Genomic DNA, 18,055 nt, shown 5'->3' with positions numbered 1-18,055 from the left:
TCCCGGGATCACCCCGCACCCGCTCCAAAACCCACGAACACGCGAAGGAAAACGCGTTTTAAAAAATTAAAATCGTGCGTGGCCAGAAGCAGCGGTGCGATGCGTCGTTCCCTCGGCCCAGTTCTTCCCCCAGAGGCCGCTGCGGGGTCCCGCTAGGTGCGTGCGTGTGGCGGGGCCGCGCGGATAAAATTCGCGGGGAACGTCAGAAATGGTGCCCCGAAAGTGAGGTTAGGGGAAAAAACACGGAGCTCTCACTCCTGGGGTGTTTCCGAATACCAGCGGATGAGGCGACGTGCGCCCCCCTCTGGTGGGGTTAGGATTTACAGCCAGTTTACAATTATTCCTGTTTAAAGTAAACGCTTCTTATTTGAATTGTTGCATTTGTCGCCATCATTCTGAAACATTCAGTTAAGTATATAAAGTTATGCAGTTGAAAACATAATTTTAATGAAAAGAATGCTAAAATTACAGCTGGAATGATGTTCATGCGCATGTGGATTTGGGAGCGGAATAGCTAATTATGACCTCAAATAAAACTTGCAACATTTACTCAAATGTTAGCACCACGGCACAAAATAAAAACACTAGACTGGTTCTTTTTCGTTGTATTTGTTTTAATACATTTGAATTTTCAATATAGTGGCCACAAAATCTTTTTATAGCACGCGTGACCTCGGAAGTAATTATAGGTTTTCCGAGTGTTCATGAATGCGTCACAACAGCTCCCCCAATCTTGCTAGTGCTAGCTAGCAGGTTAGCTAATGCGGATATAGTACTCATAGACGACGTTAAAATAAACTGAACTTGGCAGACGGTGACATAAAACCAAAACCGGGCATCGGTGTTTTAAAGTCTTTCGGTTTTCGACCAAAATACGTAAAGTAAAATGGGCACTGTTACTAATTTGACTTTCTTAGTTAGCGTCAACATTAGCTGCGCAATGGTCAGTGGCAGCTAGCCAAAGTAGCTGCAGGCTAGCTGTGTACTGCCTTTAATACTCCAATGAATGGGATCCACTTTGCGGACTAAATACCCTGGTCAACCACGTATGTTTGCAACTACCAGCTTTTCCCCTGTCCAGCTTCTGTAGGTGCAATGTTACCTACCGAGTGTTCAACGGAGCGGGCGTAACTACCGGATGAAACCGAGCGACTGTGTTTGGGTTAGGTAATGGACTTGGTCGTTTTAACGCGTGATCCAACCAACCATGAATTGTTAAGAAGAAATGATGCACTTTTTAGGTCCATTGAGTTCGTATCGACGGCGTTTTGTTGAACAATTTTTGTTTAGGCATTAAAAAAAAACCCAACTTATTTTCGTGTCCTTTTGTTGCCCCTCACTCGCTCCGGATCCCGAGTTGGAGATTATTTTCCCCGAGCAGGGACGATGGTATTTTGGACCGGACCTGCCCCCCCGACCCTGGTAGGGTAACGGTACGGAGCGCTGCCCCGGCCTCGTCTGGTCCAGTTTTGCGGATGATGGTGAAAACATTGTTCGGCAGGTTGTTTGTGTCTGTGCGCTCGTCTCCACCAAAACAACGGCTCGACGTCGCATCCGCCTCAAGGCTGGAGTGATTCGATTTTCATTCGTTTGGAACGATCATGATGGACAAGGATGAGGCTTCGCCCGAGCAGAAGTGTTGGAAGTAATCATGGACAGTAACCCCCGCGGCGCCCCTCTCCAAACCCGGTTCTAAGTGGCTGACTCGCACCGCCGACATGTCTGTATTCGCCGAGTTCGTCCCCCCTCCCGAGTGCCCGGTTTTTGAGCCGAGTTGGGAGGATTTCTCAGATCCTTTAGGATTCATCAACAAGATTCGACCCATTGCAGAGAAGACGGGGATTTGCAAGATCCGCCCCCCTGAGGTAAAAGGTCCTGTGTTGCTCTAAGGCTTTAGAAGGCTGCACCCTATAGGTGTACCCCAGCTACAATCTAGATTTCCATTAAGATGCCACATGTGTCACCTTTGCATTTGTTCCAAAAGATGGGCTGAATTGGTGTTATGGTGTGTTTGTGTTGTGAGGACTTTTTTGCCATTTTTATTTCTTTCTATTGTTTCTTTTCCAGGACTGGCAGCCGCCGTTCGCCTGCGACGTTCGCAATTTTCGCTTCACGCCGCGAATACAAAGGCTGAATGAACTCGAAGTGAGTTTACCAGGACGACGATGACGACGATGATGATCGTCCCCGTTCATGAATCGGTGTATACATTTCTGAATTTTGAATCTTTCCCCTCAGGCCCTCACTCGTGTCAAGCTGAACTTTCTGGATCAAATTGCAAAGTTCTGGGAACTGCAGGGGTCGAAGATTCGATTCCCTCACGTGGAGAGAAAGATTCTGGACCTCTATCGACTCAGTAAGGTAGTGAGAGCTGTTGAGTTTTCCATTCCATGCAGCTCTGGCGTAGCATTGAAAGCACAGGCGTGAAGTCAATGACTGATCGACTGCAGCAGACTCTTCTCCAGATCAGAGGTGTTCTTGATCATTTGCTCTCCAAAGTTTTGGCTGGCAGGTGTGTAATGTACCGGAGAGTCTGTCTCCACGTGGAGATAAAAACAGCCGCTGTCCGATGTGTGTGTTTCAGATCGTATCATCTGAGGGTGGGTTTGAGACGGTGTGTAAAGAGAAGAGATGGTCCAAAGTGTCCAGCCGAATGGGCTACCCGTCAGGAAGAGGCACTGGTTCGCTGCTGCGCTCCCACTATGAGAGGATCCTCTATCCATATGAGCTCTTCCAGTCTGGGGCCACGCTCACTGTGAGTGGTCCTGATGTAGCCCGAGATTTCCTATTATTCCACCTCTCCATGCCGTTTTGTTTTGTTTCAGGGTATCCAGCGACTGTATGAGGAGGGCGACGATCCGGAGGAGATGGACGAGGGAGTCGGTGAGGATGCAATGGAAGAAGAGCAGGATGAGGAGGAGGACGAGGAGGAGGAGGACGAGGAGGAAAAGGAGAAAGATGGGGAGCATGATGGGCTGCAGTCCAACTCTCATCTGCCTGAGAGACGGTCCAGGCGCCTCAAATCAGAGGCAAGTCCAACATCTGATGTTTAGATCTTTTGCAATAATAAACCCTTTTTTTTTATTTATCTCTAGGATTTAGCTTTTGTCTCTCAGTCCTTGGCAGGATTGACCTGTTTAAGCTCTTGTTGTGTTCTTCCAGAGAGAAAACAAGGAGCCCAAAGGCCTAAAGATCTTTGATGCAAGTCCCAAGATGGTTGGCCTTGAGATTGTTGCAGGTAAGGGTCCATTTCAATTGACATTTTCCAACACTGAGCGACAGTGGAGCGACTTTAATGAGTGTCGTCATCTTTAATTTGCACTCAGATGATGGATTTAACAAAAAGCAGCGTCAACTTAAAGCCCAGGCTTTTGCCATTAAAATGAGGCCACGCAAGGAGACTCTGGAGGTTAACTTTGTGAGTCCAAACCTCTCAACTCGCGAGCTTTGCTCTTTCATAGTGTTTCCTCTCCGTGACTGTCCTCTTAATTCCTGCGTCTGTGCTGCAGATTGACCTGTACTTCTGCCTGGTGTGCGGCCGGGGCGACGAGGAGGATCGGCTGTTGCTGTGTGACGGCTGCGATGACAGCTACCACACCTTCTGCCTGATCCCGCCTCTACAGGATGTGCCCAAGGGCGACTGGCGCTGCCCTAAATGTGTTGCCGAGGTAAGTCAGCAAACATTTCTTTTTACTTTACCAACAACGTGCTTCTTCTGTGTTTTATCAGGTTTTTAAATTCTGGTCAAACCTAATGTGTGTTTGCAGGAATGCAGTAAACCCAGGGAGGCGTTTGGTTTCGAGCAGGCGGGGAAGGAGTACAGCCTGCAGAGCTTTGGAGAAATGGCTGATCAGTTCAAGTCTGACTACTTCAATATGCCTGTTCATGTATGTAGATGTCCCACAGTGAGCTGGATTCTGTAAATCCTTCCACGGTCTTACTCCAGCGGCCCGTTGCCTCCACAGATGGTCCCGACAGAGTTGGTGGAAAAAGAGTTCTGGCGCCTGGTGAGCAGCATCGAGGAGGACGTCATTGTGGAGTATGGTGCTGACATCAGCTCCAAGGAAGTGGGCAGCGGATTTCCCGTGAGAGACGGTAAACGAAGGCTCCTGGGAGATGAGGAGGTGAGATCATTACCTTGTCTCTCATCGTCTGTGCTTCTTTTATTTTTTTTAATCTAAGACCAGATCTGTAGTTTTGGGAGGGGTTTTCCATGTGATAAAAGTCTCGGTGTGTTTCTTTTTAGGAATACGCCAACTCGGGCTGGAATCTGAACAACATGCCGGTGTTGGAGCAGTCGGTTCTCACCCATATAAACGTGGACATCTCGGGTATGAAGGTGCCCTGGCTCTACGTGGGCATGTGTTTCTCTTCATTCTGCTGGCATATTGAGGACCACTGGAGCTACTCCATCAATTTCCTGCACTGGTGAGCCTCCAAAGATATTTCAATGTTGTCATAAGTCCTTGTTTTCATGGCTGAGTAAACATGCAGATATAAACCAACTTCTTCATCCACTCCCTGACCGATTTTCCTCTATTCCAGGGGTGAGCCAAAGACTTGGTACGGTGTGCCAGCGTCTGCAGCGGAGCAGCTGGAGGCCGTAATGAAGAAGCTGGCTCCGGAGCTGTTCGACTCCCAGCCAGATCTCCTCCATCAGCTCGTCACCATCATGAATCCCAATGTCCTCATGGAGCACGGAGTCCCCGTACGTCTGAGGCTTGATGATTCAGTGCCAATACATAAACCCATTCAGATTTTAAATGAACGGTTGAGATGTTTTTGTGATAAGCGTGTATCATTTATCGTTGTTTTATGTCCCACTGGCAGGTCTACAGAACCAACCAATGTGCAGGGGAGTTTGTGGTGACCTTCCCTCGAGCCTATCACAGTGGTTTCAACCAGGGCTACAACTTTGCAGAGGCAGTTAACTTCTGCACTGCTGACTGGTTACCCATGGGTCGCCAGTGCGTGGCCCATTACCGACGCCTCCATCGTTACTGTGTGTTCTCCCACGAGGAGCTGCTCTGCAAAATGGCAGCGGACCCAGAAAGTCTCGACGTTGAGCTGGCCACTTCCGTCTTCAAGGAAATGGGTGAAACGATGGAAGAGGAGACAAAACTAAGACAAGCTGCCCAGAAACTTGTGAGTGATTTTATTCTATTTATTTAGTTAGTTATTTTCTTGCGCCTCCACAACTTTGGAGACACCATCATCCGACCTCTTACCTCGTCATCCACAGGGGGTTCTGTCCTCAGAGCAAGAGGTTTTTGAGCTTTTACCTGATGACGAGCGCCAGTGTTACAAGTGTAAGACGACGTGCTTCCTGTCTGCGTTGACCTGCTCCTGCAGCCCCGATCGGCTGGTCTGTCTTCACCACGCTGCAGACCTCTGCGATTGTCCACATGGCAACAAGTGTCTTCGGTAGGAGGCCTTTTTAAAATGGGCTTTAACAACACTGTGGAAAATGTTGCTTTGTTTACTTTTATTAGAAAATGCTTGCTTGATTTTCACAAATGATACCTGCACCATTTGTTGTAGGTATCGCTACGATCTGGAGGAGTTTCCAGCAATGCTGTATGGGGTGAAGACCAGGGCCCAGTCATACGACACTTGGTCCAAAAGGGTTACTGAAGCCCTGTCTGCTGACCAGAAAAACAAAAAAGGTCTCGTTACAGTTTTCACAAAATTATTTTTTTTATTGCTGGTGCATTTATGTGATTGGTTCTATGCATTTCATAGATCTTATTGAGCTCAAGGTCTTGCTTGAAGATGCAGAGGACCGAAAATATCCTGAAAAAACTTTGTTCCGTCGGCTGAGAGAGATGGTAAAGGAGGCGGAGACGTGCTCCTCTGTGGCTCAGCTGCTGCTGAGCCGCAAACAGAGGCACAGGTGAGGCCGGTTGATGCAGACCAAGCCCACGGACACGCCTCCCTACTTGCTCCTCATTCCAATGGCTGTTTGTGTCTGCAGCAGTCGTCTGCGTTCCGAGAACAGTTGCAACCGCACGAAGCTGACCGTGGACGAGCTTAAAGCCTTTGTGGATCAGCTCTACAGGCTGCCCTGTATCATCAGCCAGGCACGACAAGTGAAAGCAAGTCCCCCAGGATGCAACATTCTTGTCCTCTTGTTACGGTGGTGTTTCTGCTAAAACATCTATTACGTTCTTCCTTCTCTCTTAGGAGTTGCTTGAGAAAGTGGAGGAATTCCACGAGCGAGCCCAAGCGGCGCTGTCCGATGAGATGCCCGATTCCTCCAAGCTGCAGGCCCTGCTGGACCTGGGTAGCGGTCTTGATGTGGAGCTGCCGGAGCTGCCACGCCTCAAACAGGAACTGCAACAGGCCCGCTGGCTCGATGAGGTGGGGTCACCTTCAAACCTCTAGTATCCTGCCCAAGTTGTTAAAGTTGTGGCATCGTTTAAAGTGCTCTAGTATTATTTATTTATTTATTTTATTTATTTTTTATTCACATCCCAGGTTCGTGTTACCTTGGCTGAACCTCATCGCTTCACCTTAGAGCTGATGAAGAGGCTGATAGACTCTGGGGTGGGCCTGGCTCCCCATCATGCTGTGGAAAAGGCCATGGCTGAGCTACAAGAGATCCTAACGGTCTCAGAGAGATGGGAGGACAAGGCTCGTGCCTGTCTGCAGGCTCGGTACGGGCAAACACGCGTAGATAGAAAGTATAAAGTAGTAGCGACGCTCTATGATCACATCTGTCTTTCTTCTTATACTCCTAGACCTCCACACAGTTTGGTGACATTGGAGAGCATCGTGATTGAGGCTCGGAACATCCCAGCATACCTACCTAATATTCTGGCTCTCAGAGAAGCCCTACAGAAGGCCAAGGACTGGACAGTTAAGGTGGAAGCTATCCAGGTACTGACATCACTGAAGCAGGCTTTACAAGGATTTATTCTCTCCCAAGATTCCCTCTTGACCCCTTCTTGTGTGGTTCTGTGTAACAGAGTGGTAGCAGCTACGCTTACCTGGAGCAGCTGGAGAGCCTGCTGGCCCGGGGACGCTCCATCCCTGTTCGGCTCGATCCGCTGGCACACGTAGAGTCTCAGGTGGCTGCAGCCCGAGCCTGGAGGGAGAGGACGGGCCGCACCTTCCTCAAGAAGAACTCCACATACACTCTTCTTCAGGTGGGTTGTCTTGGAACAGTGTGAGGCTGTACTGTTACACATGCTGGGAACTTCAGAAACAAATCTGTATATTTTCTCTGCTTTGATTTAGGTGCATTATAGCATCAACACATTTCTTTTTTCAAACTAATAGATGCCAGAGAGCTCTGATTGATCTTGATCACTAGTTGGGATTATTTGTTTGTCTTGCCTTTTTCTAAAAAAAAAAAAAAAAAAGCTAATGATGTTTCCGTTATACCCTGTTTTCTGAAAGAGGGATTTTAATTGAAGGTTTATCGCATTAAAATGAAACACTGACAGGTGCAGAGGAACATGCAGTTTTCCCCTAAACACCTGGGAGTGGAGCTCATTCCACACACTTCAACTATATTTTGAACATGACGATATGCCATCCTGCTTGATACTGGACTGACTTATTGCTGGATTGTGTGCCTCTCTCTGTTAGGTCCTTAGCCCCCGCATTGACATCGGCATTTATGGAAACAGCAAGAGCAAAAGAAAGCGTGTGAAGGAGCTCATGGAAAAGGAGAGGGGCGGTTTTGACCCAGACGCCCTGAGCGACCTGGAGGAGTGTCCGGAAGAGGTGCGAGACCCCTCCACTGTGGTAGCGGCCTACAAATCCAAAGAGCAGAAAGAAGTGGAGTCCATCCACTCGCTACGGGCTGCAAACCTGGCCAAGATGGCCATGGCCGACCGCATCGAGGAGGTGAAATTCTGCCTGTGCCGGAAGACTGCGAGCGGCTTCATGTTGCAGTGTGAGCTCTGTAAGGACTGGTTCCACGGGGCGTGCGTGCCTCTGCCCAAGACGGGATCGCAGAAGAAACTGGGCATGAGTCTGCAAAGCAATAGCAAAGACTCCAAGTTCCTGTGTCCACTCTGCCAGCGGTCCAGGAGGCCGAGACTAGAAACGATCCTGTCGCTTTTGGTGTCGCTTCAGAAGCTCCCAGTGCGCCTGCCTGAAGGAGAGGCCCTCCAGTGTTTGACGGAGAGGGCAATGAGCTGGCAGGTTGGCGTTTTCGTTCTTGAATGCATCCGTTTTTCCTTGGTTGAAATTTTCTTAAAAATAAATCCTTTTTGATGCGACTCTCACAAGGACCAAGCTCGTCAAGCTCTTGCCACAGATGAGCTCTCTTCAGCCCTGGCAAAGCTGTCTGTGCTGAGTCAGCGTATGGTGGAACAGGCAGCAAGGGAGAAAACGGAGAAGATCATCAATGCGGAGCTGCAGAAAGCTGCCGCCAACCCAGATTTACAGGTAAAGCCTCTTTATCCATTCACAGCCACCGTTTGGCGTCCTTAAAGATATCCGATATCCCATTAAACATTAGAAACGTCTTGTCACAGGGTCACATCCAGACATTCCAGCAGTCGGGTTTCAGTAGAGCCACATCACCTCGCCAGTCCCTGGACTACGATGATGAGGAGACGGACTCAGATGAGGACATCAGGGAGACCTATGGTTATGACATGAAGGTATATTAGCCCGCAGCGAGTGAAACTGTATTATTCCGCCATGTCGAGGCTTGCTTTTTGATATATGATCTGATACTTCTTGCAGGACCCAGGGGAGGTGAAGCCGTACCTGTTCTGTGATGAGGAGATCCCGGTTAAGTCTGAGGAAGTGGTCAGCCACATGTGGCCAGCAGCGACTCCTTCCTTCTGTGCTGAACATGCATACTCCTCAGCCTCCAAGACCTGTGTGCAAAGTAAGCAGTTTGTCTGCGCACGTTTAATTATCTTAAGAGAATCCCCATACTAACAACATTCCCCATTTCAGACATCAGCACACCCAAAAAGCAGCCCAGGAAGACCCCCCTGGTGCCTCGCAGCCTGGAGCCGCCGGTGCTGGAGCTGTCCCCGCAGGCTAAGGCCCAGCTGGAGGAGCTGATGATGTTAGGCGACCTGCTGGAAGTGTCCCTTGATGAAACCCAGCACATCTGGAGGATCCTTCAGGCCACACACCCCCCTTCAGAGGAGAGATTCTTGCAGGTCATGGAGGTAGGAGCAGCCCTCATTGAGGACAGCACCTAAATTATTTCTTTTAAATGTATTTGTTAATTTATGTGCAGTGTATTTAGATGTCATTGTCCCTGTCCCATGAAGTCATTAACTTTTATTTGATGTCTTTTAACAACAGCCCGATGAGTCTCTAATGGAGAAGCCGCTGAAGATTAAGCTTAAAGATTCAGAGAAGAAAAGGAAACGGAAGTTAGAGAGGGCCGAACACCACCACATGCTGTTGGCATCAGCCGTCACCGGAGCCTCGTCCATGGGGGACATGCGACCGCCCAAGTCCAAAGATCTCAAAAGAGTGGGTCTGGAAATGGGCCTCGGGAAATCCAAGAAGAAAAAACTGAAACTTAACCTGAACAAGAACCGAGAGATGAAGCAGCTGGCCAAACGGTTAGCCAAGGAGGAGAAGGAGAGAAAGAGAAAAGAAAAGGCAGCAGCCAAGGCAGAGGCTCTCAGAGAGGGCCTGGACAAAAGGAAGGACAAGAAGATCCTGGACATTCCCTCCAAGTACGACTGGTCCGGAGCCGAGGACTCCAATGATGAGAACGCTGTGTGTGCATCCAAGAACTGCCAGAGGCCCTGCAAAGACAAGGTGAGTCTCCACTCTGTGAAAAACCTTTCATCCAGGACGCGATGTGGCAGTGAAACACCTTCTCCTACCAATGCTGTCACTGTTCCGTTTGGCGTTACGGTAAAAACAACAAGACTCAGATCAGTGATGAACACAACAGATTAGCAATTAACAGAAGTCAAAAGTCAGCATGTGACTACGCCTGTTGATGGACAATCTGCGCTTGATAGTCACAATGTTTCCACATTCTGATTAAATCAACATCACTAGTTTCAGGCGGAAGGTTTGAAGTGTGGAACTGAAGTCTTTGATGATTGATTGGCGCTATGGTGAAGCGTCGGTTAGCAACGCCTAGCGGTTACCCTTCTGAAAGTATCGCCACAGAATAAACTCGTTGATGTGTTGATCACAGTAAGAGCTTCACTGACAGCGAGACAGCCGAGCGTTTCCAGATTTTGTTTGTTTGTCGAGTTAATGGCACACTCGTTTCACCGTTATTGATTATCAACAGCTGCAAACAGCACTAGAACACCTTAAAGAGAGTTACACATAACATATTAACAGGAGGCACCAATCTTATGCTCTGATTTATTTTTTCTGTGTAAAACTGTCCCAAAAGTTAACCAGTGGCCAGTCTCCTGACTTGACCAGTGGCCAGTCTCCTGGCGCGACTGTAGTGATGGGAAAAGACTACGTTTTAAATGGTTCTTTTTATAGTTCAGGCAAGAAATTAAATGCTTTCACTCCTCACTATAACATTTGGCTGAGGATAAAGCAGTGGAGTGTTCCCTGGCCGTTCTTCACTCTCCTATCTGTCTATTATAGATTGATGAGATCCTAATCTGAGAGGTGATTAAAGGTGATTCCGTTCCTCCTCAGGTGGACTGGGTGCAGTGCGACGGCGGCTGTGACGAGTGGTTCCACCAGGTGTGCGTGGGGGTGTCGTGCGAAATGGCCGAAAACGAGGACTACATCTGCGTGGATTGTTCCCGGAAGGCTGCCGGCACGAGCGACGGCGGCGCGGTGGAGATGGCTCTGGAGGAGGTGACGGAAGAGAGCGTGGTGGTCCTGGCCACCTCCATGTGCACCGGCGGCAGCGTTCAGGTCCTGCCATCGACGCCCGCCATGGCGTCTTGGCCTCGCATTTCCTCTGCCTCCCACTTGCACACGGCCGCTTCACATCAGCAGCAGAAAGAGCACGAACAGGGGAGTTAACACTAAAACTGGCACTGGACAGCTTTTACAAACTCGAGTCCAGGCTAATATTTGTATGTTTGAGACTGTAGCAAAGAACGGGACATTTGCACGACGGCCAGGACTGAGGAGCGCGACAACAAAAGGCATCACGAAGGCCAGACCAGAGTCTGGTCGTCTTGGCCTCAGTGTGCTGCCAGAGTTTCAGGACATGTCAGAACTATGGTCCTTCCTTTTTCATCAGGTTTAGGCTGTGAAGTGTCCTACTGGGTCTACCCCGAATAATGAAATACACCCTCTACTCTGGCTGTCGTAATCAGTGAACAAAGGCAAATCAATCACAGGCGTCCTGAATCAACCCCAGCACACCAACATCCCCGTAAAAATGACTCCAGACAAGCAAAGAAAAGCTGTACTGTAATGTAGTAGAATTATTTATAATGTACATACTTTTAAGCAAACAACGGAGTGTGGCTCTTTTGTTTTCTCACCTTTAATAAACTGTTCTTAGTCAAGAGTGGCATTTTCTCTCTTCCTCGTCTCGGTTTTGAAATTAATTTTCGGTCATTATAGCCGCCGAATTTCCACATCACTTCAGAGGCTCCACACTGACTTGCGGTCGCGTCATTGAGGGGTTGATTGATTTCAACTGGCAGGTTAAGCTTCACATTTCCTGTGTTACTCATTAAGCTCAATTAGAGGAGAGTTGTGGAAGCGTGTTACATGTGTTTTGTCCCCTCAATTACACGCGGGCAAATCTCCGCGTTTCGTTTATCCTGTCCACATTTGTGAGTATTCCACTTGGGTCGTGTTGTTCTGCGTCCTCTGTCATCTCCCACTTTTGGGGGTTCTAAGCACAGCGGCTGAGTTTACTCCGATATAAGGGCTTGAAGAGGGTAGGGGGGGTGAGGCGAAGGCTGCGCCAGTTCCAACTGAACCAAGTTCAATCCAGTGTGAGCTGACCTGGGCTGCTTTCGTGACACGCCTCCGTCTGAGACGGTTGCAGGCGTCCTTTCAGAAGGGGGCCACCAGGCATCAATGAAATGAACTGTAATGGCGCACAATAGCTTATGTAACGCCTGCTTTTGCTGCAGCGCCTCCCATCCTCTTCATTACCTCCTCCTTCATATCATAATCGTTACTATCGGCAAATATTTAGGAGCATTATGGCAACAAATTAGGCTGGCTGCTACCTTTACCCCCCCTCAGTTAGATTCCAAACAGGGACCACAGATGCACAGCTAAAGCGTAAACCAAAGATGACATCAGGGACATTTGGAGGTATTTATTTGGATTGATATTTGTGCACGTGTTTGGTGGAGAAATCACTGCACGCCTACATGGTTTTAACGTGTCTCTCTCTGAAGGGAGGGCTTGAGGGGGGGCATTGGAGGCTGGATCGAGTTGAACATTACCATCCCCCGCCCCTCGCCGTATGCATGTTAAATACTAAAACTTGGCCTCTGGCTCAAAGTCTCCCGAGACTGCATTAGTAGAGAGGACAGTGACTCCACGATGACGGGTAAGACTTGGGTGTCAGCGTTGTGGTTCTTGCTTTTGTCAGATTCTTGCAGGAATTTGAAATCGATGCCGTTGATATTGAAAAGGGTTTTTGGTATATTATTAAGCCTTATTGTTGCTGCTGGTGCCTTAGCGTTTGCTTGGTTTCGCTGCGATAAAGTGGGTAAGAAATTTGTGCAACTGCACTTTCCCTCTTTCCCTGTTGTGAAGGAGACGCTGCAAGAGGCTTCACCAATGGAGCCAAACAAACCAAGGACCTGGCGGCCAACTCGGACGATAAGATAGAGGAAAGGGGCCAGTGGGGCAACAAGATGGAGTTTCTTCTCTCGGTTGCCGGTTCCATCATTGGGCTGGGCAACATGTGGCGCTTCCCTTACCTCTGCTACAAAAACGGAGGAGGTGAGTTTTGCAGGAAGCAAAAACACACAGGCAGCAAGGTAGAACATTTTAGTGCAATTTCATGAGCTCTTATGGAAGAAAAAAACAACAATTTTTGCTAATTCTCAGATCCTGGAGGAGCTTCCCCCTCCACTTTATTTGTGGACATGCTAAATTAGATGCCCACCCCCCACACACCCTCAATGGGGATTGCAAGGTCGGGGTTTGGGGCAGCTTCAGGGTCAGGCAGCTGTTGTTGCTGCTTGCTCACAGCAGCTGTCCCCGCTGGGAGACGTAAATCTGGGCCCGCCAAACATCCTCGGACGCGCGGCGGGGCGCCGGGCTCAAAAGAGGCGAAAGGATAAAGAGCCATTAAACTTTGACGGCGTGTTCTTTCTCATTCAGAGTTCAGGTCAACTCAGTTTATGCCTGAAGGCGTCCTGCCCATGTCAAATATTCACCTCTCACGTTGTTTTAACCATCCGAATTTAGGTAACGGATTTTTTTCCCCACCTGAGCGGAAGCAGTAATTTACATTAAAACATACAAGCATGTCACATATACGACTGTAGATAATCAATAAAGGGTAAACGGATATAAGGGAAACTGGAAGAGCAGAAACTGGAAGCCTCCTCTCAGACTAAAGTGCCATAGCAACCGGCAACCTAACCAATAAAGCATATTCAGCCATCCGATTTCCGCCCTCCAGGTGCGTTCCTCATCCCATACATGATCTTCCTGTTCACCTGCGGCATTCCGGTCTTCTTCCTGGAGGTCGCCTTGGGCCAGTACACCAGCGAGGGGGGTATTACCTGCTGGAGAAAGATCAGCCCGTTGTTTGAAGGTACTTGACGTGGCGAGCGCGCGCACATGCAGCAGCGATGCAAGTCTTCACCACCTTGTTCCAAAACGTTGTCGTGGCAGGTCTGGGCTACGGCACCCAGGTGATTGTGACTCTCCTGAACTTCTACTACATCATCGTTCTGGCCTGGGGGATTTTCTACCTCTCCTTCTCCTTCTCCTGGGACCTGGCCTGGTCATCCTGCAACAACACATGGAACACAGGTGACAGCTGCGCCCAGAGGCCCAGCATTTCCACCGCTGTGTCTGAGAAGCCTGACGTTGTTTTTTTTAACCCCTCAGAAAACTGTGTGGAATTCCTGAAGGCAAACACGTCTCTCAACCACACAACCAACCCAAACACCACCTCTCCTGTCATTGAGTTCTGGGAGTGAGTCTGTCCACGCATCGCTTGGACCTCCGCGGCGGCGGCGGCACGTTAACATCTGTGCGTTCTGGTGTCTCTGCAGGAGACGAGTGCTCAGGATTTCCTCCGGCATCGACCACATGGGTTCCCTGAACTGGGACCTGGCCCTGTGTCTGCTCATCGCATGGGTCATGTGCTACTTCTGCATCTGGAAGGGAACCAAATCCACAGGAAAGGTGGGTGTTAGAGGCCACCATGAGAGCGCATCACTTCAAAGGCCACATAGATGCGTTCAATGCACCCAACGTATAGAAATATACCGCCCACTGTATGCAATCATTTTGTTTCCCCGTCCTCATTTTTCTGTGCTTCCATTTCAATTCGTCCGTGTTTATTTTCCTTTGAAATGACTGATTAAACCTCCCTGCGTGTGTGGTCTAGGTGGTTTACTTCACTGCCACTTTTCCCTATCTGATGCTGATCGTGCTGCTGATCAGAGGGCTCACCCTGCCCGGAGCCGGGATCGGCATCCAGTTCTACCTTTATCCGGACCTGGGACGTCTTTCCGACCCGCAGGTCCGACGCCCGACGTCTTTCACTCGCTGTCTCCGTCACCTTCAGACACTGAAAACAAACAGGACAGCAGATGCAGGCACCCCGCGGTTCTCTGCTGGGGAGCCGAGTTCCGCTGAGTCCATCTGCTCTCCATTAAAGCCGACGGGATCAAACACGGGGCCAGGACACATGTTAATTGTAAACAAGACATCGAGCAGAAGGAGCTACACACAGCTAACCAGTTTTAAAACTCCTCTACACTCACACAGTCCGCTCACACAAAACCAGCCTGTCACAGTGCTTCCTGGTCTTTCCATGAGTTACTATTTACTCTTGTTGTTCAAGGTGTGGATGGATGCCGGCACCCAGATCTTCTTCTCCTATGCCATCTGTTTGGGTTCCCTGACAGCTCTGGGAAGCTACAACAGATACAACAACAACTGCTACAGGTACGCAACAAGCGGTGCGTCTTTAATCCCCCGTTTTTTAAGCCATTTGACCTTTATTTGCCTTCTGTTTCCACCTGTGTTGCAGGGACTGTCTGTCGCTGTGCCTGCTGAACAGCGGCACCAGTTTCGTGTCGGGCTTCGCCATCTTCTCCATCCTGGGCTTCATGGCTTATGAACAGAACGTTCCAATCTCGGAAGTAGCTGAGTCGGGTGAGTGGGGCGCATACGGCACCTCCAGCGAGGTCCAGGAGTCCCCTTAAGAATTGAAAATCCTGGATCTGCGACTGAATCCAGCGTCTGTTGCGTTCTGGTTTTCGCAGGTCCTGGCCTGGCCTTCATCGCTTACCCCCGCGCCGTGAGCATGATGCCTTTCTCCACTCTGTGGGCCGCACTTTTCTTCATCATGATCGTGTTCCTGGGGCTCGACAGCCAGGTGTGTAAACACACGCTCCTTCTCCTCCACGATGGACGTCATGTCACTTTTGCACGATACATTTGACCCAAAATAGCTGCATGTAACGTCCTGTCTTGCCTGTCCCATCAGTTCGTGTGCGTTGAGAGCCTCGTGACAGCGATAGTCGACATGCATCCGACTTTGTTCAGACGTAAACACCGCAGGGAGCTCTTCCTCCTCGGGGTCAGCCTCTTCTCCTTCTTTATGGGCCTCATCATGCTGACGGAGGTACGGCTCACACGAGGTCGCACACACAAATTTAAATCCTATTATTGTGTGTTCTTCTGAACAGTGTCCACTTGAAACTAACATACAGTCGTTCATGAACGCATCTATAGACTTGTAATGGTTTTTAAGGGCAGTCCCCAGTTCCAATCATTTATGATGATGCGATTAGTAGGACCTAGTAGGACTTAGTAGGATTAGTAGGGAAAAGCTGTAAATATCACCACATCTACACTTTAAAATGTCCATACGTCACGACTATTGCCTGGCTTTGATATCTGGTTTTGATATCAGTTGCCTCATAGTCCATTAAGATATAAAACGTGATGGGCTGTGGCTCCGAAGGGTTAATTTAAGCAACCTTTAATGCATCACTACCTTGAATCTATATGTATATGTGTGGTTTCACTTGGTCATTTTTTGAGACAAACTCATTTGTGTTCCTACGTACATTATTCCGACCCTCACAGTATACACGGTCCTCACAAGTATACAAACTCTCAAGTTTTTGGTGTTCTTGCATGAAAGGTGCAGGAGAATCCTTTTTACTTTTACTTACGTCTCCTTGCACTGGTTTTGGCTGCTTCATTGTCAGGAATGCATATTTTTTTTGGTCGTTTATGTAGGTTGATAATCAAAGTGTCTCAATTCCTCTATTTTAGGGGGGCATGTATGTTTTCCAGCTCTTCGACTACTACGCGGCCAGCGGGATGTGTCTCCTCTTCATGTCCATCTTTGAGACCGTCTGCATCGCCTGGGTCTACGGTAAGGCAATGTTTAACTCAAAGGGCAAACATTGTTTACGTTTTCTGTGGAGTCAAAGGTAGTTGGTTAGAAACTCACGTATGAATACTGACAATCGAGACGGATACATGAACTGAACCCTGGGGGAACAGGAAGTATTTCCTCATCCTTTCATCCCTGGATTCTGTGCCATAATGGCCTTTTTCAGAACATTTTTGGTGTTTTTGCAGGTGCGGACCGTTTTTATGACAACATTGAGGACATGATTGGTTACCGCCCGGGTCCTTATATCAAGTATTGTTGGAGGTTCTTCACCCCGGCCACGTGCATCGTGAGTTTTACCGGACCGGTGGCGACATGACGACTGCTTTACCCCTCGCAGGCACTAATGCGAAGCTTCTTTTCTTTACAGGGTACCTTTGCTTTCTCCCTCATTAAATACACCCCCCTGAAGTACAATAATGAGTATGTGTACCCCTGGTGGGGCTACGCCATTGGTTGGCTGCTTGCACTCTCCTCTATGGTCTGCATTCCACTTTGGATGGTGTACAAGATCGGTACATCCCAAGGGACAATGAAAGAGGTAAGTTAGTATGTTGTGTATACTTTATGTACTCATGCATACTATATATATAGGACAACTGAAAAAATCTCTGGAATCTTCCTCCAGCGCATCCAGGTGCTAATCAAGCCATCTGACAGCTTACCCAAAACCAAGCGGGAGCAGGAGCGACTACTGGCCATCTTTGCTCCAGAGGATGTCGCCAACACAACCAACGGCTACCACCCCGTCCCCGAGAGAGACTCCAGCTTATGAATCTTCCAAACTGTGGCACTGAATTGTTGAAGCGCTGCACCGGTGTCAAAAGGATAACCCAGTAAACTGCTGCTTTATCTCCGCAGATGCACACTTTGAAGAGGTTTGGAGTGGTTGGTTTTGGAGGCAACAGAGCCCCTTTTATTGGGAGGAACATGTTTAAATTTCCTGTCAGTGGTCTCTTAGCAGTTCTGCTCTTTGAAATGTCAAGCGAGCTCCACAAGAAAAGCAAATGTATCAAACGGAATTTATATAACTTTAACACGGGCTTAATGTAAATTTCTCTATGAAAGCTTTGTCTGTATCTGATGTTTCTTCCTGTTTGTATCATATTTGGCAGTATGACTGATGATTCTGTAGAAAATTCCCTCCACGCTGTATTTACAAAATTTAAAGAAAATCTTAACACGAATGGACTGTATGATGAGACAATGTCAGGTAGGATTAAAACATGGTTATACAGCTATAGATCTAACATGTCAAAATAGAGTTAAATATGTTATGTTGTAACATGATATGACTGTATAAAGGAATGTAAATCTGTGCTTTTAAATAAACACGCAATGTTTATTTTTGTCTTGAGCACCATATATGTGCAATAACAGGAAAGTGTCAGAATAAAATTGTATATTCTAGTGTACGCAGACACTCCCTCACACATTGATTAGATTCATAAATTGGGCAAAAAAGGAGTGCAGGACATCTTTTTCCTGAGCAAACGAGGAAATACAGACATCAGTGTGTCTTAGGGAATATTTCAATTTTACCATAAAAGTCAATCT

General features: G+C 48.3%; 2 protein-coding genes across 3 annotated transcripts; both read left to right on the top strand.

The window, feature by feature from the left end:
* Positions 1–626: 626 nt before the first annotated feature.
* On the top strand, positions 627–11,444 carry kdm5a (lysine demethylase 5A). 2 transcript variants are annotated; one of them, XM_011613471.2, is made up of 28 exons: positions 627–1,865; positions 2,068–2,145; positions 2,239–2,361; positions 2,585–2,755; positions 2,826–3,029; positions 3,163–3,238; positions 3,327–3,418; positions 3,510–3,668; positions 3,768–3,887; positions 3,966–4,124; positions 4,247–4,428; positions 4,546–4,708; positions 4,831–5,145; positions 5,243–5,424; positions 5,542–5,666; positions 5,743–5,893; positions 5,978–6,095; positions 6,184–6,360; positions 6,478–6,656; positions 6,741–6,879; positions 6,969–7,148; positions 7,594–8,154; positions 8,242–8,400; positions 8,490–8,618; positions 8,704–8,851; positions 8,923–9,143; positions 9,283–9,750; positions 10,609–11,444. In XM_011613471.2, the coding sequence occupies exons 1-28, from the start codon at positions 1,719–1,721 to the stop codon at positions 10,942–10,944; spliced, it is 5,262 nt and encodes a 1,753-aa protein (XP_011611773.2). In that variant the 5' UTR covers positions 627–1,718; the 3' UTR covers positions 10,945–11,444. The 2 variants fall into 2 exon arrangements, with proteins under 2 accessions (XP_011611773.2, XP_011611772.2); XM_011613470.2 differs by having other exon boundaries at positions 5,975–6,095.
* Positions 11,445–12,287: 843 nt separating this feature from the next.
* On the top strand, positions 12,288–17,843 carry LOC101077579 (sodium- and chloride-dependent GABA transporter 2-like). Its single transcript, XM_029825740.1, has 15 exons — positions 12,288–12,445; positions 12,655–12,843; positions 13,532–13,666; positions 13,747–13,887; positions 13,966–14,053; positions 14,133–14,265; positions 14,471–14,605; positions 14,930–15,033; positions 15,119–15,243; positions 15,354–15,466; positions 15,578–15,715; positions 16,375–16,477; positions 16,687–16,787; positions 16,869–17,039; positions 17,127–17,843. Exons 1-15 carry the CDS (start codon positions 12,439–12,441, stop codon positions 17,271–17,273), a joined length of 1,830 nt encoding a protein of 609 aa, XP_029681600.1. The 5' UTR covers positions 12,288–12,438; the 3' UTR covers positions 17,274–17,843.
* Positions 17,844–18,055: the final 212 nt, after the last annotated feature.

Source organism: Takifugu rubripes, chromosome 18 (genome assembly GCF_901000725.2).
Source record: "Takifugu rubripes chromosome 18, fTakRub1.2, whole genome shotgun sequence".
In the NCBI taxonomy this organism is placed as follows: Eukaryota; Metazoa; Chordata; class Actinopteri; order Tetraodontiformes; family Tetraodontidae; genus Takifugu; species Takifugu rubripes.
The sequence above is the reverse complement of the archived record's forward strand: the minus strand, read 5'-3'. Positions and strand labels throughout refer to the sequence as shown.

Bases quoted from the DNA above. Each gene is read 5' to 3' on its own strand.
- LOC101077579 (XM_029825740.1), top strand. The intron at 15,716-16,374 runs GTACGGCTCACA...CCTCTATTTTAG, and splicing joins GCCTCATCATGCTGACGGAG to GGGGGCATGTATGTTTTCCA. The intron at 16,788-16,868 runs GTGAGTTTTACC...TTTTCTTTACAG, and splicing joins TCACCCCGGCCACGTGCATC to GGTACCTTTGCTTTCTCCCT.
- kdm5a (XM_011613470.2), top strand. From the start codon at position 1,719: ATGTCTGTATTCGCCGAGTTCGTCCCCCCTCCCGAGTGCCCGGTTTTT. The intron at 5,425-5,541 runs GTAGGAGGCCTT...CATTTGTTGTAG, and splicing joins CATGGCAACAAGTGTCTTCG to GTATCGCTACGATCTGGAGG. The intron at 8,619-8,703 runs GTATATTAGCCC...TACTTCTTGCAG, and splicing joins CCTATGGTTATGACATGAAG to GACCCAGGGGAGGTGAAGCC.